Source organism: Bos indicus, chromosome 11 (genome assembly GCF_029378745.1).
Source record: "Bos indicus isolate NIAB-ARS_2022 breed Sahiwal x Tharparkar chromosome 11, NIAB-ARS_B.indTharparkar_mat_pri_1.0, whole genome shotgun sequence".
Lineage (NCBI taxonomy): Eukaryota > Metazoa > Chordata > Mammalia > Artiodactyla > Bovidae > Bos > Bos indicus.
The window spans coordinates 62,153,746-62,180,619 of record NC_091770.1 but is presented as its reverse complement, the minus strand read 5'-3'; the positions used below and the strand labels follow the sequence as shown (position 1 = coordinate 62,180,619).

At 35.3% G+C, this 26,874-nt stretch overlaps 1 protein-coding gene across 5 annotated transcripts in view; it reads left to right on the top strand.

Moving 5' to 3' along the window:
- Positions 1-26,874, top strand: part of VPS54 (VPS54 subunit of GARP complex) — a 102,837-nt gene that overhangs the window by 47,100 nt on the left and 28,863 nt on the right. For all 5 annotated transcript variants that reach the window (XR_011569298.1, XM_070798872.1, XM_070798870.1 and 2 more), the window contains exons 8-13: positions 5,892-6,018; positions 6,951-7,058; positions 9,039-9,094; positions 11,022-11,118; positions 20,306-20,646; positions 26,555-26,684. Coding sequence is in view for 4 of the 5 variants with exons in the window: in XM_070798872.1 (XP_070654973.1) it covers positions 5,892-6,018; positions 6,951-7,058; positions 9,039-9,094; positions 11,022-11,118; positions 20,306-20,646; positions 26,555-26,684 (859 nt within the window). In the remaining variant the exon portion in view is untranslated. The remainder of the gene's footprint in view (positions 1-5,891; positions 6,019-6,950; positions 7,059-9,038; positions 9,095-11,021; positions 11,119-20,305; positions 20,647-26,554; positions 26,685-26,874) is intronic.

The window sequence follows — 26,874 nt, the reverse complement described above, 5'->3', positions numbered from 1 at the left end:
ATTTATGATCTTTATAAAAATTGATAACCAAGCATTGTTAAAGTTCTGTGTGGATTTATATCCTACCCTATTACTACTTTTTAAAAAGCTTGTTGAAAACTGAAACATACACAAAAATAGAGGAAATTATATGAAGAGTTGTATGAAGCTGGGTAAACTGCATATCACCTGTGAATTATCAGCTCATGGCCAACTTTGTTTTCTCCGTATTCCTCCCCGATTCTTGGATTATTTTGAAACAAATCCAAAATATCATTTCATTTCATCCATAAGTATTCCATTATATATCTTTGAAAGATAGGATCTTTAAAAACATAATTCTAATATCATTTATAGTTTCAAATAGCTAGTCAGTGTTCAAATTTTCCTACTTCTCAAAATTCTTTTCATAGTGTATTTGTTGAAATAGGTCCAAAATATAACTATATATTACAATTGATTGATATATTTCAAGTGTCTTTTGATATTGTTCTCCATTCTTCTCATTTTTCCCCTTTCAAAATATTTATTGAAGAAATTATCTTTGTAGTGCTTCTCACAGTCTGGATTTTGCCAACTTCATCCACATGTTTATTAGCAGGTTTCCTTTTGCCTATACTTTCTATAAGCTTATAGTTAGATTTAAAGGCTTGATCAAGTTTAAGTTTTTCTTAGAAATCATATATCTGGTTGTCTCTTTTTATGATATTAGCAGCCATTTGATGATCATTGCCTAGATTTATCATCTCATTGTTGGTTGCAAATCATGATATTCTAATTCTAAACTTCCTTATTCATTTATTAATGGAATATTTCTGTAAAGCCATATTTCTCCATAACAATTATTTGTTAATTCTGAAGGACAATTCTTACAAGGATAGGCAAGATAAATTCTAGGTTCTTTTCCTTTATCTGGTAGTTTTTGAAATAATGAATTGAAAATCTCAGTTCAGTTCAGTTCAGTCGCTCAGTTGTGTCCGACTCTTTGCGACCCCATGAATCACAGCACGCCAGGCCTCCCTGTCTATCACCAACTCCTGGAGTTCACTCAGACTCACGTCCATCGAGTCGGTGATGCCATCCAGCCATCTCATCCTCTGTCATCCCCTTCTCCTCCTGCCCCTAATCCCTCCCAGCATCAGAGTCTTTTCCAATGAGTCAACTCTTCGCATGAGGTGGCCAAAGTACTGGAGTTTCAGCTTTAGCATCATTCCTTCCAAAGAACACCCAGGGCTGGTCTCCTTTAGAATGGACTGGTTGGATCTCCTTGTAGTCCAAGGGACTCTCAAGAGTCTTCTCCAACACCACAGTTCAAAAGCATCAATTCTTCGGTGCTCATCCTTCTTCACAGTCCAACTCTCACATCCATACATGACCACAGGAAAAACCATAGCCTTGACTAGACGGACCTTTGTTGGCAAAGTAATGTCTCTGCTTTTCAATATACTATCTAGGTTGGTCATAACTTTCCTTCCAAGGAGTAAGTGTCTTTTAATTTCATGGCTGCAGTCACCATCTACAGTGATTTTGGAGCCCCCCAAAATCAAGTCTGACACTGTTTCCACTGTTTCCCCATCTATTTCCCATGTAGTGATGGGACCGGATGCCATGATCTTCGTTTTCTGAATGTTGAGCTTTAAGCCAACTTTTTCACTCTCCACTTTCACTTTCATCAAGAGGCTCTTTAGTTCCTCTTCACTTTCTGCCATAAGGGTGGTGTCATCTGCATATCTGAGGTTATTGATATTTCTCCTGACAGTCTTGATTCCGGCTTGTGCTTCTAGCCCAGCGTTTCTCATGATGTACTCTGCATATAAGTTAAATAAGCAGGGTGACAATATACAGCCTTGATGTACTCCTTTTCCTATTTGGAACTAGTCTGTTGTTCCATGTTCAGTTTTAACTGTCGCTTCCTAACCTGCATACGGATTTCTCAAGAGGCAGGTCAGGTGGTCTGGTATTCCCATCTCTTTCAGAATTTTCCACAGTTTATTGTGATCCACACAGTCAAAGGCTTTGGCATAGTCAATAAAGCAGAAATAGATGTTTTTCTGGACCTCTCGCTTTTTCCATGATCCAGCCTAGCATCTTCCAAATGTTTTATAAGCACATGGTTTTATAAATGTTTGAAGTATCAATGTTTTTTTGTCTTTTTTTTAAACTTTATTTATTGGCTGTGCTGAGTCTTTGTTACTGAGTGAGTTTTCTCTAGTTGTGAGTGGGGACTACTTTTCGTTGTGGTATGTGAGCTGCTCATTGCTATGGCTTCTCTTTTGAAGCACAGGATCTAGGACTCATGGGCTTCTGTAGCTGTTGCTCCCGGGCTCTAGAGCAGGCTCATGTTTGTTGCTTATGGGCTTAGTTCCTCTGTGGCATGTGGGATCCTCCTGGATCAGGGATTAAACCCATGTCTCCTGCACTGGCAAGAGGGTTCTTTATCATTGAGACACCAAGGAAGCCCCAAGTTTTTTCCTTTAAAAAATTTTCACTGGTATTCATTTTGTTCTTATATAGGAACCTCCTCAAATCCTTTTGATTCTTTGAGTAGTTGTTGATGGTTTTCTTACTTCATGTTATGACGGGATATTCATGTTACACTTTTATGTTCCAGATTTGCAAACTGCCATTTCTCTAAGGAGCCCTAGTTTTTTTTAGTAGGAAATGGTACTTAGAAATTATAGTATAGGTGTTCCTTGTAGCAAGGTGTTCCTTGCTACACCTCTGATCAAAGGCTGATTGGTCATGATCGCCAAGCCTTTTTAGTGGGTAGAGCTAGAAAATAAAGTTTCCTTTTTAAAGAAAAAATATGAGTTTGTTCTAGGAATGTTCCAGGATGGTTCCACTGTGTACTGATAAATTTAGGACTGTAGAGTTTTTGTTTCTTCAAGTTTGCATATATATTTACCTTTCCAGCAGGCTAAAAACTGTGCTTCCTAATGACACCAACATAATTACTCATTTCTTTTATCCAACAATATACATAGAATCGGAGAAGGCATTGGCAACCCACTCCAGTACTCTTGCCTGGAAAATCCCATGGACGGAGGGGCCTGGTGGGCTACAGTCCATGGGGTCGCTAGGAGTCAAACACGACTGAGCGACTTCACTTTCACTTTTCACTTTCATGCCCTGGAGAAGGAAATGGCAACCCACTCCAGTGTTCTTGCCTGGAGAATCCCAGGGATGGGGGAGCCTGGTGGGCTGCCGTCTATGGGGTCGTACAGAGTAGGACACGACTGAAGCAACTTAGCAGCAGCAGCAGCATACATAGAATTGGGCTTCCCAGGTGATGCTAGTGGTAAAGAACCTGCCTGGCACTGTAGGAGATGTAAGAGACGCAGGTTTGATCCCTGAATTGGGAAGATCCCCTGGAGGAGGGCATGGCAACCAAGTCCAGTATTCTTGCCTGGAGAATCCTATGAACAGAGGAGCCTGGAGGGCTACGGTCCGTAGGGTTGCAGAGTTGGACACGACTGAAGTGACTTAGCACACACATACATAGAGTGCTCTCAGAACTAACAATAGTACTACTACAAACACATAGGATTTCTTTTTGTTTTTCTTAAGGTATATCCCTTATGGGATGAATGGATAAATTCCTATTTTAAAGTCACTTGAAATAATTTCCTCTTTTGTAGATTTGCCTCTAGTTTAATACATAGTTAAGCTCATTTATTTGATTTGCTTTTGATATTTAAGGGTTGCTGTTTTTAGGTGTAACATTGTTTTACAACTATGTTAAGTGGTTACATGGTTCCAAAGTCAAATCTATGAAAGAGAAGGTAATTCGGAGAAATTTTACTTCTGTCTTGGTCCCCTTCCTCTCTATCTACTCCTGTTAGTCATCATTTTAAAAAGTTTTAGTCTATATTTATCCATCTATCTGTCCTTCGTCTTAGATAAGCAATTGCATACTGTACATAGTTTTCTCCACCTTACTGTTTTTACCTTACATATACCCTGTAGATCATGCTATAGTACACATTCTCAATGGAGAATATCACCTCAGGGAGGGGAAATTGGTTCTTGAAGGGTAAAAAAAAGGTCTTGAATTTTACAATGGTTTGTTGTGCTCCAAAGGCCACGGTACCTAAACGGATATACAGTATATCTGTGATATTAAAATTTCATGGGGGATGATGAGGAATAAAAATGTCTAAAAGGATGTTTTGGGGAGGCAGTAATGACAAAAAGGTTGAGAAACTGCTCTGTAGCAGTATTTAGTATATTCAGTTCAGTTCAGTTGCTCAGTCGTGTCCGACTCTTTGCGATCCCATGAATTGATATTAATTGCAGGTTAATAGGGCCTTGCAGATTATATTTTGCAGATATATAGGGTCTGTTATGCCACTGTCTATGGGGTCACACAGAGTCGGACACGACTGAAGTGACTTAGCAGCAGCAGCAACAGCATGATATAACTAGCCTTCTGTTCGTCAGCATTTAGGTTGTTGCCATTCCTTTGCCATTATCAACAGTGCTGCAATGAATGTGCATTCTTTTGTATTTTTACCTATATACTTTTGAGACAGATTCTGAAAGTGAGATTCCTAGGTCAAAGGCTAATTGCCTCTGTAATTTTGCAGGACACTGTCAAATTCCTTTTATGGTAGTATTGTAGTTTATAATAGTGGATATGGTCTAAATTAGTTCATTATGACATGTCACCATTTATGAGAACCTTATTAGACTTCTAATTAGCTGTAAGAAATATAATTTTCATATTAAAAAATGCAGATTTATATTATTTCACTCATACTTTTTCAAATTATCACTATACTACTACCATATGTTGTTCATAAACGAAAAGCAATGGATCTGTCTAAAAGGCCACATGCTTTAGACTAATTTTTTTAAATGTGCTGTATCTATCTGGTCATAGTCAGGACAGTTGCTGACATTGAGTTTGTTTTTCAAGTAAATGTAGCATAAGATTTTAAAATGTTTTTTATTTAATTATAAATGTTTAAATTTAAGAGAAATTTCACTTAAGTTTTGAAATGCTTTGTACCAATTAGATTACCTGGTTTTCTTCAACCCATTGTTTTCATGAAACTATTCGATTGTATGGCAAAAATCCCTTTGGATATTAAGATATTCATCCTTAGTTCCCTTAAGAGCAGGGATTAACTACATGGAACCCTTCTTGTCATTTGGACCATACGTGTTTTTTCCAGGGAAAAGGTTCCACATTTTTTTAGTAATACTTCCCCTTATCACCCCCACAATTTGGCTCAAGTTAGAGTCCCTCTCACTTTAACCCTAACTAGCATCTGCAAATATTAAAGAGATAGGTTAAAAAGAACATTATATTTTATGAGAAAAAGTTCCAGGGATAGATTGTAGCTCAGTATTTTTATTTTTTCATTCTTATATTCTGATGACTTTCAGTTTAATGGCCTGAGGGATGTTGCACAGTAACTCAAACTGATTATGACAGAGATTAATTGAATCAGTCTGTCCCTATAGTTCTTCAGATATTTATGTATACCCAGAACAGGGCCTGCTACACAGTATGTGCTTATATTTATTGCATAAATAAATGACTGAGGAGTTACTGACATTTATATTCAGTAAGTGGTTAATGAGGAAAGGATTTTAGAATATATGATTACTTCGTCTGTGCAAAAAGGACTAAAAAAACAGTCATGAAGTTTTATAGAACCAGGTTTCCTATAGCATATTTAACTGTTTGGAGGTTAAAGATATAAAAGGAAAAATAGAATTTGGGAGACAATGTGAAACTGTCACAGTTATTTTTGTTAAGTTAAAAGACTTCATTTTATTAAAATGTCACCTTGTTGCACAAGTACTATCAGCTAGAAAACTTTTGCTGCCTAGTTGATCCCTTGATTTTGGAGTAAATATGGGTTTTTAGTAAATGTAGGTAACATGTCCCTCTTCCTTTGTAGGCATTTGGGATCACAGCTTTGTGAATTAGAAAAACTGATAGATAAAATGATGATTGCAGAATTTTCTACTTATTCTCACAGTGACTTAAATAGACCATTGGAAGATGACTGTCACATTTTAGAAGAGGTATGTCCTTTGAACTCTAGAATGAAATTGATCTCATTGCTTAGTGTTATTTCCTAACGCCTTAGTATAGAACATTCTTCTTAGGTTATAGTGGGCAAAATTATCTTCAGTATCAGTCTGTGTGAGACCTATGAAATCTTTGACTATGTGACTTTAGAAAGCACTATACTTGTTTATTAACCTTTGAAATTAGAGAATAAATAATTTTATAGCTTAATTAAAAATGGAAATTAAAGTCTTTATATAGCTTATAACCCAAGTTCCAAATGTAGATATAGGATGATTAACTTATATCCTTGTGTATGCATGTAGTGGAGTGTGTCTTATATAAAAAGTGATCGTTATTGTATGGTATTTTACCTGTCATTCACATTCACTGAGCACCTGTTATGAACATATTTTATGCATGTGCATGCACAAATGCATCATATTTGGTAATTTATTTGGTAACTTCTTAATGCTGATTATTGCCAAGAACTATTAATAGTAAAGAATCCAAAAAGCCCTGATAGCAGCCTAATCAGTTAAAGAGATTTTTGTGTTAGCAGTTAATTCTCCACAAATAATCCAGGTCATCATTCCAGTGTTGTAGACCACTAATTTAAAAGCACAGGACTTATAGAGTATTTATTAGTCATCAGGGTTTGAGAAGAATACTTTCTAGCTTCTTATTGAAACTAGACTAAAATATATTGTTCTGCCCCCAAACCAGCTTCATTTGATCCGCTGTAGTAGGATGGGATTTGACTGTTTTAGAATAATGACTGCAAAAATCTGATGACAAGATTGCTTTGGAAAAGGGTTTTTAAGGCTTCTAGAAAATACCATATGCAATATAGAAATTTCAGGGTTAAACAATTGATTATTTCTACTTCTAAGTGAGATTATTTTGTACTTAAATTGTGACATTGTATACCCTTTTGTTTTACTAGGAAAGACTAATCTCTCTTGTATTTGGACTTTTAAAACAAAGAAAACTTAATTTTTTAGAAATATATAGTGAAGAAATGATTATTACAGCAAAGAATATCATTAAACAGGTAATTGTACTTTTTTATTTTATAAATTTTGGTCTAGAATCTTTTGTGAAGTTTATTTTTACATGATCTTGTAATATATGCAGTATCATAATATTTTCTCATTTATTAAAAAAATTTAAATATAGAAAACCAGAACAAAGAAAAATATAGCCCAGCTAGTCAAAAAGATTATCATTTGACTATTTAAAAGTGTAAGTAGTTACTCGTGTTTTTCATTGGTGCTGTCGTACTATATATATAATTTTGAATTGTACAAATATTTCAGTTTGAATCATAACATAAACATTTCCTCATAAACCTTCAGAAAGATCACTTTTAAAGGTTATATAAAATTCCATCAACATCCTGTTACTTAAACCTGTTTAACCTTTCCTCTGTGTTAAATATTTAGGTCATTTTCTGTTTGGTGGTATAAAGATCACTGTGACAAACAACTTTGGTATAAAGTTTTGTTTGTTTAGTTTTTTCATATTTAAGACTGTTGTCTTAATAACTGATTCCTGAAGTAGAATTGTTGGTCAGAGAGTGAAAAGTATTCTTAAATTGTTTGATGCATGGAGTTGAATTGTTTTTATTTTTTTTTACTAAAAAAAGATTTTACCAGTAGTGTATACTTACACCTGGAGAAGGAAATGGCAACCCACTCCAGTGTTCTTGCCTGGAGAATCCCAGGGATGGGGGAGCCTGGTGGGCTGCCATCTATGGGGTGGCACAGAGTCAGACACGACTGAAGTGACTTAGCAGTAGCAGCAGCATACTTACACCAGCATTTCTTCTTATCCTGAGCTCTAAGAAATTATCATGTAAACTAAAATCTATTGTTTTTTTTTTAGTATTCTTTCATATTTGTTTTGACTTTCCAAATAAATCTCATTCACTGAACTTTAGTTTTTCTGTATTTGAAAAATAACAATTTTGAATGTATTTGTTAGGCTTAACTGATCATCATCGTTAGGTTAAATGTACATTTTTTAGTTTTTAATGTTTAAATAAAACAAGCAAGAACTAAATATACACATATCTTATGACTAGCAATTCTATTTCTAGGTAATTTACCCATCAGAAATTTGTACATAGACCACCAAAACAGCACAAGCATTTCATGGCAGCATATTTGTAATAAAAAAACAAAACAAAACTGGAAAAACCCAAATTTTTCATCAGTAGGAAAGGTAAATAAAATTATAGCATATTTGCATCACTGAATTCTATAACAGCAATGAGAATGAATAATTACATGGAACAAACAACATGGATGTTCACATATATACTGTGGAGCCAAGGAAGCCAGACACAGAAGAGTACACACTGTATGATTCCACTGACCTAAAAATTCAAACATGGGCAAAATTAGTCTATAATGTTGGGAATTAGGATAGTAATGTCTTTGGGGAGGAAGTAGTGACCAGGAGGGGAATAAGAGAGGGGGTGACTGGTAATGTTCAATTTCATAATCTGAGTTCTGTTTAAATAGGTGTACTCTACTTGTAAAATAAATATTGAGCTATAAATATAATTTGTTCAGTTTTCTGTATGTATATTTTAAACAGTTTTTAAAAACTGCTGTGCTTTAATTGCTGGACTTCTAAGTCTGAGCATTTATTTTTTTAAAACTTTAAACTTTTGCATGCATTATGAGGAAGTGTGACCTCCAAAGTGAATTTCTTTTAGAATTTTAGTATGAGGCTTAAACCATGTTCCCAAGAATTATAGTTCTATGGGGATTTTTTGTGTGCATGTATTGTGTGTTTGTTTATGTGTGTAACTTTGAACAGTTTTAACAGTAGGAAATTTTGATTAGTACAGTTTAAGCATTATCTGGAATAATTATTTAATAGGGCAAGGGTACTGCTGCAATTTGTAAGAGACAAAAGAGAGGTTTGGTAAAATGATTATCATAGTCATTGAAGCCCTTTTTAATAAACAATGAACATGTAGTACTAAAGATGTTAATCCAATTTTTTTCCTTAAATTTTGCAGTGTGTGATTAATAAAGTTTCGCAAATAGAAGATATAGACACAGATGTTGTTTTGAAGTAAGTATAAATATTAAGTTGGGGTTACCAGTCAGGGAAAAGATAACACATTAGAATAAGGAGGATTTAGTTAAGGAATTATTTGCTAAAGTATGGGCAGAGTATAGGAAAATCACGAGTGATAGTGCAGTGCCTTTAAGGGACAAAGAGAGCGTTAATAGAATTCAGAAGGAGGAAACAATGTAAGTAGTTAGAATAATTTTGTAGTAATTGAATTGATGTTCAGTGGAGGGGGCCAGTCATTCTGTGGTAACCATTCCGGGCAGAGACGGAACTATCAGCACCTTTCCTCCTTTCAGTCTTTTGCAAGGGCTCCTTAATGGCCAAGCCCACAGGTCAGCCTCCCAGGGCTGAGAGAGGGTGGAGATGTACATAGAGATGGAGGATGGAAATTGAAGAAGAGTAGCAGTGCTAAATTTGTTTAGCCATATAATTAAAACACAGTTAACTTTGAGAAGTTTGAATGCATGACTTAGAATTGCCCATGTCTGTAATTTTTTGTTTTCCCTTGAAATTTCTGTTCTTCTACTTGAGAAAAATAGTGATAAGTATTTTATGACTATGAATTTCTTGTTCATATACATATATAAGTTTTATTAACTGGTCTAAGATATGAATAGTAATATGGACAACTGTAAAACTTCTCTGGGCCAAGTTCATAGAATGAGAATTGTGGAGTTCTAATTTGCACACTTAACCTAGTGAAAGCTCAGGTTCAGAATTAGTTGAAGCAGTCCTAATAAAGCAAGGATCACTAGTAGTTGGAAAAATTAAGTTATTGGATCATTGCTAAAGGTCCTACATACATGGACAGTCAGTTTTTAATTTTTTTCTTCCGTATGGAATTTTCTTAACTTAGAGAACATCCTATATCTCAAATATATAGGAGTACCTTTTGAGAATAAAGTCCTAAGTGTAGCATCATTAATTAAAAATTTAGAGTAATAAGTCATTATAGTGTTCTGAAATATCTTTATGGAATTCTGTTTTTTATTTTAAGAATTGATTGATGTCAGCTATAAAAATACTGGCTATACTTTTATGTATTATACTAATATAATATTTAGTGTGTGTATATATATATATAAAACATTCTAAATATAAATATTGGCTAATACATAGCATTTTTTTATTCATTGTACATTGTCCTGAGTACTTATTGACTCAGTTAATACTCACATCTACCATATATGGTAGCTTCTATCACTTTTTCCATATTGGCTTCCCTGGTGGCTCAGTGGTAAAGAATCTGCCTGTAATGCAGGAGACGTGAGTTCAATCCCTGGGTTGGGAAGATCCCCTGGAGAAGGAAATGGCAACCCACTCCAGTATTCTTGCCTGGAGAATCCCCATGGACAGAGGAGCCTGGCAGGCTATCGTTCATGGGGTTGGAAAAGAGTTGGACACGACTGAGAGACTTTCACTCACTAAGTCACTTGGCCAGAGTCACACAACTAGTTAAGTGGCAGGGCTGGATCTTGAACCAAGACACTGTGGCTCAAGAGCCCATACTCTTAGCCACTATGCCATGTTACCCTTCATATATAGAAAAGTACTTTTAGTTTGTGTTTAGAAAAATAGGTTATTAAGCTTTTTAGGGGAGCTGTTTTGTTTCTCATTTTTATTCCAGCATATATCTTTTCTACATTTAACCTAAATTAGTTTATTTCTCTATCCCTTTACGTCAAATGATCACAAAGCATGTTCGCATGGAATTAATACATGATAAAGACGTCTTAGAGATGTTTAAACAAGGAGTTGTTTAGTAATTGACTTCTTCATCTCTATTGTATAATTCTAGATTAAATTGCATTTTATTATTTTGTTACTAGATAGTATTCAGTGTAGTTTCCTCCAGCTTGTAGATAACATCATGTAGATAATTGCCCCAAGACAGTCATTATTTTTGTTTGAATTTTTTTTCTAGGCTTGCAGATCAGATGAGAATGTTGAATTTTCCTCAGTGGTTTGATTTACTAACGGATATTTTCTCCAAGTTTACAATTTTCCTACAGAGAGTTAAGGTAAGCTTATGTGATTTATCAGTTTGTCCAGAATATCCCTAAAATTGTCGGCTTTCTAGACACAAAAATTTGAATAAAACAAATTTTTTATTTTTGCAATTTTTCTAAAGGAGCTTTGTTTTAAATAAGATTTGAAGTGCTTCAGAGTATTTTGGTAACTTTTTTTTATAATTCTGGATGATTTATTTCATTTTAAAAAGAAATATGCTTACTTGGCATTAAATATTATACAGTAATATTTCCTTTTGTGATTTTGTGATGCTTGAATCTATCTAGATTATCTATAGTTAAAATATTGTGAAACACTCAAAAATCAATCCCATGACACTTAATTTTTCTAGGAATTTAATATTAATATTATGTTGATACCATAATATTTTTAACATACGGTTCATATTTACGTTACTCTACTAATGTTCTTTATTGTAGGTTTTTACTTCATTTTTAAACCTGGGATCCAATCATGTATCATGCATTACATTTAATTACTTTGTGGTCAAGCCAGTTAATTTTAATCCAATCGTTATAAGGAAAAGAATACATGTCACACAGCATTTTTCAGAAGAAAAGATGTCATAGACTCTAATATGTGTTTGTTGGGATTACCAACATGTCATAACTGTTTTAATAAGACAGTCCTTAGGAATTACTGAGTATAAGAGGCTGTTAGTGAAATGTGATATTCTTTGAATTATCAGGTGTCAATATTGCTTTTATGTTCTAGTCAAGATCCCTGGCACCTCCTGAGTTTCATATTAAAAATGATCTGGGGGACTTAGGTATTTATCTATAATATGATTTTCTTATTAAAATTGGGATGATGCTCTACATCACATATATAAGCTTTCTGGTTGAAACGGGAAAAGTTTTTATAAAATGTGATTCACTGCATTTAATTTAGACTCCTACCAAAATGTTGATCTTATCTATTGATAGTGATAGATATCAAACCTGTATCTGTGAATTGTACAGTATAAGGCCATGTTTTCACTTTTTCTTATATTCCCACCATGACTTCATCACACACTTCTGGATATATAGAACTCCTACATTGTATAGTTGGAGTTGGCCAACTTTTTGCCAGTAATTTTTAAAATAGCCGTCTTACTTTTAGATTCAGTATCAGTTAAACTAAGCCAAATTACTATTTGATGTATGTGCTGTATGAAAACAGTGATTTGTCCTAATTGTAGCTTCTCATTTTCACATTTAGGCCACTTAAACTAATACTATTGTAAAACATCTTTGAAGATGATGTTTGATTTTTAAATACAGTAGTTTTTCTTTGGAAAAGTTTATGATTCATTCTAGGGCATGATTTCACTGAAACATAATATTAGAAACTTCATTTTTAATGAAAATTTTTAAATAACTACAAATTGGAAAGAACTCTGATGTCTAACATAGAAATGGTAAAATTAGTTATGCCTAGTTGGCAACCCACTCCAGTGTTCTTGCTTGGAGAATCCCAGGGACGGGGAAGCCTGGCGGGCTGTCATCTATGGGGTCGCACAGAGTCGGACACGACTGAAGCAACTTAGCAGTAGCAGTAGCAGTATACTCACTAGTACAGAATGTCATGCAGGCAAGGATTTTTAATGATTGAAGAAAATGCATACATTATAACATTAAGTGAAGAAACAAGACAGAGACCTATTTATGTAGTATGTTCTTAGCTGTGTTAAAAATGTTTTTTTATTTTTTTTACCTCTTCATCTGCATAGACCAGAGACAGCTTGTCTTTTTGTGGTTATCTTTAGATGGTAGAATTATGTGTAATTTAAACTTGTTATTCATTCTTTTCTCTTTTCCCTAAGTTTTCTACAGAGAGTCATTACATTTTTGTAACTGAAGTATAGTTGACTTACAGTGTTGTATTGGTTTCTGGTATACAGAAAAGTGATTCAGTTATTCAGTTATGTGTATTCATTTTATAGTCTTTTCCATTATAGCTTATTACAGGATGTTGAATATAGTTCCCTGTGCTGTACAGTAGGACCATTGTTTACCTGTTTTATATAGTTTGTATCTGCTAATCCCAAACTCCTAATTTATCTATACCCTGCCCTGCCCTTTCCCCTTTGGTAACCATAAGTTTGTTTTCTATGTCTGTGAGTCTATTTCTTCTTTGTAAATGAGTTCATTTCTATCTCTTTTTTCTTTGGATTCTACCTATAAGTGACATCGTGTGGTATGTGGTATTGTCTTTGTGTATCTAACTTACTTCACTTAGTATGATAATTTCTAGATCTGTCCATGTTGCTGCATGGATTGATGGCATTTTTCATTCTTTTTATGGCTGAATAATATTCCACTGTGTGTATTTACCACATCTTTTTACCCATAATCTGTCAGTGGACATTTCCATGTCTTGGCTATTGTAAATAGTACTGCTATGAATATTGGGTTGCATACATCTCTTCTAATTAGAGTTTTCTCCAGATATATGCCCAGGAGTGGGATCACTGTATCATATGATAACTCTATTTTTAGTTTTTTAAGGAATTTCCATTCTGTTTTCCATAGTGGCTGCACCAATTTACATTCCCACCAGTGGTGTCAGAAGGAACCTTTTTCTCCATATCCTCTCCAGCATTTATTATTTGTATACTTTTTGAAGATGGACATTCTGATCAGTGTGAGGTGATACCTCATTGTGGTTATGGATAGTATTTCTCTAATAATTAGCAGTATCAAGCATCTTTTCATGTGCCTTTTGGCTGTCTGTGTGTCTTCTTTGGAGAACTGTCTAGATCTGCCCATTTTTTGATTTGGTGTTTTTTTTTTTTTTTTTTTTTGACCTATATAAACTGTTTGTATATTTTGGAAATTAATTCCCTGTAGGTCACATATTTTCAAATATTTTCTCCTAGTCTTTTCATTTTGTTTGTGGTTTCCTTTGCTGTGCAAAAGCTTTTAAGTATAATTAGGTCCCATTTGTTTATTATTATTTTTATTTCCATAACTCTAAGAGTCAGCTCCACAAAAATATTGCTGCAATTTATATCCAAGAGCATTCTGCCTGTGTTTTCCTCTAGGAGTTTTATAGTCTCTGATCTTACATTTAGTTCTTTAATCAATTTTGAGTTTATTTTTGTAGATGGTGTTAGAGTGTTCTGATTTCATTCTTTCACATGTAGCTTGTTTTCCCAGTACTACTTGTTGAAGAGGCTGTCTTTTCTCCATTGTATATTCTTGTATTCTTTATTATAGATTAATTGACCACAAGTGTGTATGTTTATTTGGGGGCATTAATTGTACTTTAAATTTTTATTAGAATTTTTGTTTATTGTTTATACCCCATAGTTTAGTATAATTTGTATAGCTGAAAAAGAAAATAATCCTTAAATGCAGCTTGACAGTCTTTTCAAGAGATTTTTAACTCTTAGATTTTCAATTTGTTACATAGACAGTTCTGGACTATCATTTTAGAGTCTTAATTAATATGGTTACCAGATTATTTCATTCACTATTCTCAAGACTGGAAAAATTTATTTTGGTTGTTCTGGTATTTAAACATGAACTTAACTATAAATTGCTGCAATAGGAAAGTTCAGAAAGTAAATCATGTGCCTACATTTACTTTTTAAATGCATTTATTAGGTAGTTACTTTGTGCCAGGTTACTGTTCTGAGCACTTTATTTTTATTATTATTATTTTGGAATTTTTTATTGGAGTATACTTGCTTTACCCTACTGTTGAATCTATTATGTATTGTGAAATCTTCTGGCATTCTTAAACAAGAATGATTCTGGACTTAGAAAAAAAATAATCACAAACCTTTAAAACTTGTAGATATGGTGAAAACAGTGAAGAAGAACCCCTAAGAGAACAGCTAATACACTGTATATAGAAAATTTATTGTACTAGCTAAGATGTTGTCAGTTAAATGTGGCAAAATGTCCAAATCAAACTAATTTAAACAATAAAAGAAGTGTATTGGCTTGAGGAACTTAAAACAGTGCAAAAACAATAGACTTCAGTTTTGGTGTGGTCATTGTTTTCTTGATTAGTTTCACTGTTTTATTTCATTTCTACCTTCTCTTTTTTGACTTCACTTTTAAAGTAACTAACCTAATTATAGCAAAATGTCTATATATATCAGTTTCAAGTCTTCCACATTTGTATACTATACCTCCTAGAAAAGATTTTTTTCTTCTTTAGTCATCAAATGAAAGTCCTTAGTTTTAATCCATTGGGTTAATTTAGGTCACATATCAAATCACTGTGGTAAAAAAATGCTATGCACTGATTGGTTTGGGTCTGGATTTTCTTCTTATTTCTAATCCTGTGGCAAGGAGGTTTGGGAGCATATTGGGTGGCTATGCAGGACTGAACCTGAACCTGGAAGGTGGACTCAGTTTTGCATAGCTGGCCTATGGGTGAGGTGCAGATTAGTTGCTAGGGGAGAGAAAGACTATGTTTAATTTTTTTTTAATGAGAAAATTCTTTGAGAAAGAAAATCACCAAGAGAGAAGAGATAAGGAAGAAGATAGGCAGAAATGAAGATGGGAGAGGTAGCATATTAAAGATTAAGACAGCAGTAAGGATTAAAAGCCGCAATGGAATAGTATAGCAGGGAGCAGGTTTGTGACAATAGAGAAATTACTGATGAGCAGGGAAGATATACAGTCTCCATAGACTTGAAGGCTCAGAATCTCTGTCTAATACTGTATGGAATATTCACTTAGAGTACATTTAGTCCCAAATACACAGGAACAGTATGAAAAGGCAAAAAATAGGACACTGAAAGATGAACTCCCCAGGTCGGTAGGTGCCCAATATGCTACTGGAGATCAGTGGAGAAATAACTCCAGAAAGAATGAAGGGATGGAGTCAAAGCAAAAACAACACACAGTTGTGAATGGGACTGGTGATAGAAGCAGGGTTCGATGCTGTAAAGAGCAATATTGCATAGGAACCAGGAATGTTAGGTCCATGAATCAAGGCAAATTGGAAGTTGTCAAACAGGAGTTGACAAGAGTGAACATCGACATTCTAGGAATCAGTGAACTAAGATGGACTGGAACGGGTTAATTTAACTCAGATGACCATTATATCTACTACTGCAGGCAGGATACCCTCAGAAGAAATGGAGTAGCCATCATGGTCAACAAAAGAGTCCGAAATGAAGTACTTGGATGCAATCTCAAAAACGACAGAATAATCTCTTGTTTGTTTCCAAGGCAAACCATTCAGTATCACAGTAATCCAAGTCTATGCCCTGACCAGTAACGCTGAAGAAGCTGAAGTTGAACAGTTCTGTGAAGGCCTACAAGACCTTTTAGAACTAACGCCCAAAAACGATGTCCTTTTCATTATAGGGGACTGGAATACAAAAGTAGGAAGTCAAGAAACACCTGGAGTAACAGGCAAATTTGGCCTTGGAGTACAGAATGAAGCAGGGCAAAGGCTAATAGAGTTCTGCCAAGAGAACACACTGGTCATAGCAAACACCCTCTTCCAACAACACAAGAGAAGACTACACATGGACATCCCCAGATGGTCGACACTGAAATCAGACTGATTATGTTCTTTGCAGCCAAAGATGGAGAAGCTCTATACAGTCAGCCAAAACAAGACTGGGAGCTGACTGTGGCTTGGATAATGAACTCCTTATTGCCAAATTCAGACTGAAATTGAAGAAAGTGGAGAAAACCACTAGACCATTTGGGTATGACCTAAATCAAATCCCTTATGACTATACCGGAGAAGGCAATGTCACTGCACTCCAGTACTCTTGCCTGGAAAATCCCATGGATGGAGGAGCCTGGTAGGCTGCAGTCCATGGAGTCGCTGAGGGTTGGACACAACTGAGCGACTTCACTTTCACTTTTCACTTTCATGCATTGGAGAAGGAAATGGCAACCCACTCCAGTGTTCTTGCCTTGAGAATCCCAGGGATGCGGGAGCCTGGTGGGCTGCTGTCTGTGGGGTCACACAGAGTTTGACACGACTGAAGTGACTTAGCAGTAGCAGTATGACTATACAGTGGAAGTGAGAAATAGATTTAAGGGACTAGATCTGATAGACAAAATGCCTGATGAACTGTGGATGGAGGTTCGTGACATTGTACAAAGACAGGAATCAAGACCATCCCCAAGAAAAAGAAATGCGAAAAAGCAAAATGGCTGTCTGGGGAGGCCTTACATATAGCTGTGAAAAGAAAGGAAGTGAAAAGCAAAGGAGAAAAGGAAAGATACATCCATTTGAATGCAGAGTTCTAGAGAATAGCAAATAGAGATAAGAAAGCCTTCCTCAGTGATCAGTGCAAAGAAATAGAGGAAAACAATAGAATGGGAAAGACTAGAGATCTCTTCAAGAAAAATAGAGATACCAACAGAGCATTTCATGCAAATATGGGCATAATAAAGGACAGAAATGGTAGGAACTTAACAGAAGCAGAAGATATTAAGAAGAGGTGGCAAGAATACACAGAAGAACTGTACAAAAAAGATCTTCATGACCCAGATAATCACGATGATATGATCACTGACCTAGAGCCAGACATCCTGGAATGTGAAGTCAAGTGGGCCTTAGAAAGCATCACTACGAACAAAGCTAGTGGAGGTGATGGAATTCCAGTTGAGCTATTTCAGATCCTGAAAGACGATGCTGTGAAAGTGCTGCACTCAATATGCCAGCAAATTTGGAAAACTCAGCGCTGGCCACAGGACTGGAAAAGGTCAGTTTTCAATCCAGTCCTAAAGAAAGGCAATGCTCAAACTACTGCACAGTTGCACTCATCTCACACGCTAGTGAAGTAATGCTTAAAATACTCCAAGCCAGGCTTCAGCAATACGCGAACCGTGAACTTCCAGATGTTCAAGCTGGTTTTAGAAAAGTCAGAGGAACCAGAGATCAAATTGCCAACATCCATGGAAAAAGGAAGAGAGTTCCAGAAAAACATCTGTTTCTGCTTATTGACTATGCCAAAGCCTTTGACTGTGTGGATCACAATAAACTGGAAAATTCTGAAATAGATGGGAATACCAGACCACCTGACCTGCCTCTTGAGAAACCTGTATGCAGGTCAGGAAGCAACAGTTAGAACTGGACATGGAACAACAGACTGATTCCAAATAGGAAAAGGAGTACATCAAGGTTGTATATTGTCACCTTGCTTATTTAACTTCTGTGCAGAGTACATCATGAGAAATGCTGGGCTGGAAGAAGCACAAGCTGAAATGAAGATTGCCGGGAGAAATATCAATAACCTCAGATATGCAGATGACACTACCCTTATGGCAGAAAGTGAAGAAGAACTAAGAGCCTCTTGAAGAAAGTGAAAAAGAAGAGTGAAAAAGTTGGCTTAAAGCTCAACATTCAGAAAACTAAGATCATGGCATCTGGTCCCATCACTTCAGGCAAATAGATGGGGAAACAGTGGAAAGAGTGGCTGACTTTATTTTTGGGGGCTCCAAAATCACTGCAGATGGTGATTGCAGCCATGAAATTAAAAGACGCTTACTCCTTGGCAGGAAGTTATAACTAACCTAGATAGCATATTAAAAAGCAGAGGTTTTTGCCAACAAAAGTCTGTCTGGTCAAGGCTATGGTTTTTCCACTGGTCAGGTATGGATGTGAGAGTTGGACTATAAAGAAAGCTGAGCGCAGAAGAATTGATGTTATTGAGCTGTGATGTTGGAGAAGACTCTTGAGGGTCCCTTGGACTGCAAGGAGATCCAACCAATTCACCCTAAAGGAGATCAGTCCTGGGTGTTCACTGAAAGGACTGATGTTGAAGCTGAAACTCCAATACTTTGGTCACCTGTTGCGAAGAGCTGACTCATTTGAAAAGACCCTGATGCTGGGAAAGATTGATGGCAGGAGGAGAAGGGGACAACAGAGGATGAGATGGTTGGATGGCATCACCTACTCGATGGACATGGGTTTGGGTAGACTCCAGGAGTTGGTGATGGACAGGGGGGCCTGGTGTGCTGTGGTTCATGGGATTGCCAAGAGTTGGACACGACTATCTGACTGAACTGAACTGAACTGAAAACAGAGTGTTTTAAACAAGGGGATTTATTAGTTCATATAACTAAAAAAAATCCACAGGTAGGTCAACCTTTAGGTGTTTAATAGAGAAGTTGATGATATTATCAAGCCTTAGTTTTGTTCTCCTGTGTTTTTCTCAGTCTGTCTTCTATGTATCTTCTTTAGCTTTAAGCTCAGGTGTTTCGTTTGCTGATTGGCCCACCTTAGACCCTTATCCTATCTTTGGAGACTTAAATTTGGAGTCTGCTTCCCTAGAACCATGTAGATCCTGAAAAATAAATAATTTTGAGAAAGGAACAGCAAGTTATTAGAGTTCAACTTTGAATGTTAAAGTAGGAATATAGCTCCTTATTTCTTAGTAGTCCATGAAGACATTGATTTACGTAAATTTACACTTGATTCTTCTGCTTTTCAGTATTTATTAAATACCTCCTCCGTGCATGGTACTTATTGTTCTAGGCAGTAAGATACAGTATCTCATGGAGCTAACACTGTAGTGGAAAGAGACCTAGAACTGAAAAATTAAAAGCGATAACTGATATTTTTTAAAAATTGATTAATGGGATAGGATTGCTGATAGGAGTTAGAGGAGGCTTCTTTGAGGAAGTGACATTTGTGCAAGAACCTTAGTGATGAAAAGAAAACGTGTATGTAAACATCAAGGTGAAGAGCATTCCCAGCAGAGGAAACAACAAAGGTACTGAGATGGAAACAGTGAAATTTTAAAGAATAGGAAGAGAACCAAAATGTCTCAAGAACACTGAATGTGTGAGAAAAGATGTGAGATGAGGAGAAATGGATATAAAAGTAGATATGGTAAGGAATACAGATTGTGTTTTCTTTTTAAGTAAACACATCAATGAATATGATCCTCTGATAGGCAAGTTATGTTCAATGTAACCTATTTAAGAAGTGAGAGAAATATGCACTGTATTTTAGGGAGATCACCATTTACAAAATTAATTTGTAAGTATAGCCCTATGTCTAAACTTTAAAGGGAACCCATCTCTTCAGTAGTTCTTTTTTTACCAGTCACCTTTATTGTGTAACCGGAGATAGAAATTCTGATATATACATGACCTTGACTCATTTGTAAAATGCTCAAACATGCACAATCACTTCACTTTTGAAACCTTGGTATAAAATATTTTATATCAATTAAAAATGTATCCTGTTTTCTTCTAGGCAACCTTAAATATCATTCATAGTGTTGTTCTCTCAGTTCTTGACAAAAACCAAAGGACTAGAGAATTGGAAGAGATTTCACAACAGAAAAATGCTGCAAAAGATAATTCACTAGACACAGAAGTGGCTTATTTAATCCATGAAGGCATGTTTATAAGTGATGCATTCAGTGAGAGTGAATTAACACCTATAGCCATAGATACTACCTCTCAGAGAAATGCATCTCCAAATAGTGAGCCCTGCAGCAGTGATTCTGTATCCGAACCAGAATGTACTACTGATTCTTCATCCAGCAAAGAGCAGATATCATCATCTGTTACTCCAGGAGCTGTGGATATTATGTGAGTATGGTGACTGTTGCCAGATTAACAAGACCTTGAGTCATCTTATTAATGGTTTAAATAAGACTGATTATTCAGTTTATTGAAAAACCATATATAGTTCGGGCTTTTGGAATTTAACAAAAATAAATAAATTTTATGAAACATATGTTTTTGAAAATTTATGGATGGTAAGGAGGTGAGTTTTGGAAATAATTGAGAATTATAGAATTTTAAGTCTGAGAAGAAACCATTTAATTAAATACCTTTAATTTGGAGAGTTTAGATGGCTTATTTAAAGTCATTAGTGGCAGAACCTGTCCTGGAACTCAGGTCAGTATTTCCTTGGTTATGTTTCTTTCTTTTACTGTATCACTTTTGTATATAGTAAAGATGTATTTGGTTTACAATTTTCAGTTGTTCAAAGGCATGAGTTTCCAAGTGGGTCACACTGTCTTTTTAAATATTACTTTTTAAAACTTATTTTGAAATAATTTCAGATTTACAGAAAAGTTGCCAGAATTATTAAAAAAAACCTCTACCCTTCACCTTGCTTCCCCAGTTAAGTCTATATCACATTGCCCTCTTTTTCCCTTTCTCGCTTTCTTTCTGTCTCTCCTTTCTTTGTCTCTCATGTTAAAATTTTTGCTCAGTCATTTGACAGTAGATTTCAGACTTGATGTCCCAAATACTTTAGCATATATTTCCTAAATACAATAACACTTTCTAATAACTGCAGTATACTAGTGAAAATCAAGAGAACACTGATCAATTATTACCATCTAATCCATACACTCCATTAAGTGTTTTGAATAGAAAGAACAAAAGCAAAATAAAGCCAATAAAATCTTTCTGGTCCGAGAACATCATTTATATTTTGTAATTATTAAGAGTAATAGCAACTCAGTATTTTTGTTCATTTTGATAAAAGTCAGATTATGGCCTAGGATCTTATTAGGTTGCAGTTATAGTGTAGAGTCAACTATAACACCTCCCCTCCCCACTATCAATCAAGCAAACCCTGAACTACCTATAAATAAAAATATTTTTTTCTCTGTTTAGGCTTATATTTTCACATATATTGATTAGGGTTCAGTCTAAAACTGCTGTTAAAAGAGATGTTAAAACATACATAGTTTAAGCAATATATTAATAGAATTACCACTCAAGTGAAGAGACAGAACATTACCAGGTCTTTTTTTTTTTTTTTTTCCTAATTTTATTTTATTTTTAAACTTTACATAATTGTATTAGTTTTGCCAAATATCAAAATGAATCCGCCACAGGTATACATGTGTTCCCCATCCTGAACCCTCCTCCCTCCTCCCTCCCCATACCATCCCTCTGGGTCGTCCCAGTGCACTAGCCCCAAGCATCCAGTATCGTGCATCGAACCTGGACTGGCAACTCGTTTCTTACATGATATTTTACATGTTTCAATGCCATTCTCCCAAATCTTCCCACCCTCTCCCTCTCCCACAGAGTCCATAAGACTGTTCTATACATCAGTGTCTCTTTTGCTGTCTCGTACACAGGGTTATTGTTACCATCTTTCTAAATTCCATATATATGTGTTAGTATACTGTATTTATGTTTTTCCTTCTGGCTTACTTCACTCTGTATAATAGGCTCCAGTTTCATCCACCTCATTAGAACTGATTCAAATGTATTCTTTTTAATGGCTGAGTAATACTCCATTGTGTATATGTACCAGGTCTTTTGAAGCACCGTATTGCCACTGTGCTTTCACTTTTTCCCAAAGGAAACCATTAAAACCATTGATTTTTCCAGGTTTTAAATTTTTATATAAATGGAACCATTGAATTATGGTCTTTAGTCTCTAATTTCTTTCATTTCCCATTATATTTGTGATATTTTTCTAAGTTGCTTTTTCTAAGTTTATTTGTATATAGATGTTCTACTTTCTGACTGCACAACAGTGTGTGTATCATTCTGCTGTTCATGAAGTTTGGATTATTTTCAGTTTGTTGTGACTATTCTTGTAGATGTCTTTGGTGTACATGTTATAAGTATTTCTGTTGAATATATACCTAAAAATAAGTATGTGAATAGTCAATTTAACTAAAGCCAAATAATTTCCCAAAGTGATTGTATGCCTTTATAGTCCTATCAGCTGTGTAGAAGCATTCCTGTCTCTCCACATCTTCATTCATCTTGGTGTTGTCAGTCTTTCACATGTTAGTAAAACATTTTGGTAGGTCACAGGTGTAATAGTTTAAATTTCTATTTCCCTGATGATTGGTAAGAGGACACTTTTCATATATTTACTGGCTGTTTGAATATCCTCTTGTGGAGTACTTATAAATCCTTTGCCCACTTCTCTCTTGGTTTGCCTTTTATTTCTTACTGATTATGGGAGTTCTTTATGTAGCCTCAACACAGCCCTTTGTCAGTTGGTCCATGATGCAAATGCCTTCTCCCACTCTGTGGGCTGGCTTTTCACTTATTGGGGTCTTTTGTGAACAAGAGTTCTTAACTTTAATATAATCTTATGATTCATTCTTTCCTTTAATAGTTTATGTTTTTTTGTGTGTCCTATTGAAGAAAATCTTTCACTACCCTAAGACTTTGATGATAGTCTCTTGCTTTTTTCTGGAAGATTTGTTGATGTCCCTTGCACATTTAGATCCACAATGTATCTGAAATTGATTTTTGTGTGTTGTGTGAGGTTATTTTCTTTTTTCCCATGTAGATATCTTTTTGACCTCACACCATTTATTGAAAAGACTGTCTTACCCATTGCTATATAGTACCACTCTTGCCTTAAATTAAGTATTCATATGTAAATGAGTCTGTTTCTAGACTCTGTTTTGTTCAGTTGTCTGTCTTAGCACCAGTACCATTAAGTAAGATTATATTAGTTATATCTTTTTAATTAGCCTTTATATCTGATAATTTCTCCTACCTTTTATTGTTCTCCCAAGATGCCTTAGATGTTACAAATCTGTATATATTTTAGCTTTGTTAGCTCTCTTGTTACTGTCACATAAACTTTTCATATTTTTCCTTTCTATTTAAGAGCACAATTCAGAATTTGCAATCCCACATTCTAGTGGCTAGAATATTTTCACATGTCTATATATTGCTGTAAGAGAGGCTTGAGAAATAGTGTATAGCTTGTTGGCTATTTGATAGCTAAAACTGTTACTGTGGCAGAAGAGAGAAGAGATATTAAAAGATAGCTGGAAAATGTGCCCATACTATTTGGGATTCCTTTAAATAAAATGCAGTCTCAGATTTTAACCCACCCCTCCCACCTCCATTGTGGCTCACTATGCACTTTAGAGCTTCTCTGGCTTTCCACAATGATGTGCTCCCATAGCATGATTACAGAGCATATATAAATTGTTCCTTCTATGTTTCATAGGTATATAAATGTCTGGAAACTACCCATTTTCCATTGCCAAAGGGGCAATGGATTGATTGAATATATTTATACATTTAACCCTAACTAGTTCTTCCCTGTGTCAAGTGTTTTCTCAGTATGTAATTGTGTCACAGATACAGGACATGCAGAAATGATGTCTGATCTTTGTATCTTTTTTAGTGATAGATTTTCCTTGTTTTCTTACATTATCAAAATAACCTACAACTTTGTAAGTTTATTGCAATGTAAATATGGGCACAAAAGAGGAAATAATTTCCCAGGCAGGAAATGGGAAAGAAAAAATAATGGATGGGATTAGAAACTATTGTAGATTTTAAAAACTTTTTAGTTTTAAATTGTGGTTAAAAAAACACATGCAGTTTATCATCCTAGCCATTTCTAAGTGCACAGTTCAGCAGTGGTAAATATATTCACATAGTTGTACAACCACTCTCGAGATCTTTTTCTTCTTGCAAATCTGAAACCCTGTGCACATTAAACAGTAACTCCCCATATCCTCCCCTACCAGTCCCCTGGCAACTACCCTTTTCCTTTGTATCTCTATGAGTTCAGTGACTCTAAGTACTTCATATAAGTGGAATCATACACTGTTTGTCCTTTTGAGACGGTCTTATTTTGTTTAGCCTAATGTCTTTAGGGGTGTCCCAGGTGGCGCTAGTGGTAAAGATCCCGCCTGATAATGCAGGAGACTCGGGTTCAATCCCTGGGTAGGAACTATCCCCTGGAGGAGGAAATGGCAGTCCACTCTAGTATTCGTGCCTGGAGAATCCAGGGACAGAGGAGCCTGGTGGGCTATAGTCCATGGTTCCCAAGAGTCAGACAGGACTGAGCGACTAAGCACAGAGATGTCTTTAAGTTTCATCTATATTGTAACATGTCAGAATTTCCTTCTTTTTTTGAAACTGAATGCTATTCCATTGTAGGTATATACCACATTTTACCCATTTATCTGTCAGTGGACTCTTGGATTGCTTCCATTGCTTGCTCTTCTAAATAGTGCTACTGTGAACATGAGTGTGCAAATACCTCTTTGAGATCCCGCTTTCAACTGTTTTGTATATGTAACCAGACACTGGTTCGTGTCTGTGAGCAGCTTTTTGTTTTTCCTGTCAACAGTAAAGAGATCCAATTAGACTTAAAATTTTAAAAATCTTTTTTAAAAGCAAAATTACAAATAATCAAATAATTTATGAAGCTCAAACTTCCCAGCTTTATGGGAAGTGGTACTGAAATAGCACTTTGGCTGTTTATAGAAGTAAATGTTGGAATAGAGGAAGCTTAGCAGGTTAGAAATAGAATTAGACTAATTCTGGGTTCTAGTCTCATGCTTTTAACCTTGTGACCTTGGGTAGATCACCTAAACTTTCAAGATTCAGTATCCTCATCTGTTAAGTAGGAGTTTATCTGTCTGCCTCAGAGTGTGAGAACCAAGTTAAGATACTGTATCTGAAAGTGTTTTAAAAATATTAATCCCTCTATTATTTTAAACACTAGTAAATAAACTTAATGACATAACTTTAAAGGATAGCAGGTAATAACTTTCTTCAATACCTTAACCCAGTGGTTTGCCTCAAATTAATAGACATCACATCCTCTTTGAAATGTCTTTGAAAGTTGTTGTTCTTTGGTCACCAAGTAGTGTCTGGCTCTTTTACAACCCCATGGACAGTAGCCTGTCAGGTTTCTCTGTCCATGGTATTTCCCAGGTGAGAATACTGGAGTGGGTTGACATTTCCTTCTCCAGGGGATCTTCCCAATCCAGGGAACAAACCCACGTCTCCTGCATTGACAGACAGATTCTTTACTACTAAGCCACCATGTAGAAAAATTATGCTAAGGCACTTCACTTTAACACTAAGCTGCATTTTTGGCACAAAATCAGTGGTCTTTATATACTGTCTTGGGTGGGGGGCAATGCATAAAAAGACAAAAAGTCTTTACATTTCTTCCTCAAAATTGGAGTAAATGCATTACATATTATAAATACTCCTATTTAATTGTAAGTTCCTTAAGAAAACATACTCCCTCCAGTGTCTAGTACTTAAATACAATCAATGCTTAAGAAATATTAGTTCAGTTGATCTAACTGTTAATAGTCATTCATAATTATAAGCAAAAAGCGGGCCTGTTTGTTCCTTCCTTCCATTTCTTTCCTCTTCCTTCCACTATGTCATCCTGGGCAACCTGTGCACAACCTGCCATAGCTATGACCTTGAAACTAATATTTTGTTTTGTTTGTTTTTTGCTATAGTTTTTTCAGAATTTCCAGTCAGAGTCTGAATTAAGTATTAAAAATACTATAGCAGAGAGAGATTATTCAAGATTAGGGAAAAATTTATTTGTACTATCTGAACTTGCTTATATGATGCCCTGCCACAAAATTAAAACTGTATGATACATCAAAACAGATTTTTCCCTTAAATGTAAATTTTATAGCTTTTTGTTTTTTATTGGTATGTCATCTGTGGAGATCAGTGTGTTCATAACTTTTCTTGACTTAATCTTTTTTGTCATTTTCAGGGTCAATGAAGATGTGAAATTAAGTGACTTAGAGCTAGGAAAGCTGGCAAATAATATCCAGGAGTTATTATATAGTGCCTCAGATATATGCCATGATCGAGCCGTCAAATTTCTCATGTCAAGAGCAAAGGTTATTTGTTAAAGTTTAGATATTTTTTACATAGTAAAATTACTGTGAAAATCTAGAATATATCCTTGCTTGTATCCCTATATTCTGCATAATGCATATTTTTAACACTTAATAAGGTACTGGTGTGATCTGTTAGGGAGGTGCTGAAATGCAAAATAATCCAAATAAAAGAAATAGTAAACCTTGAGCT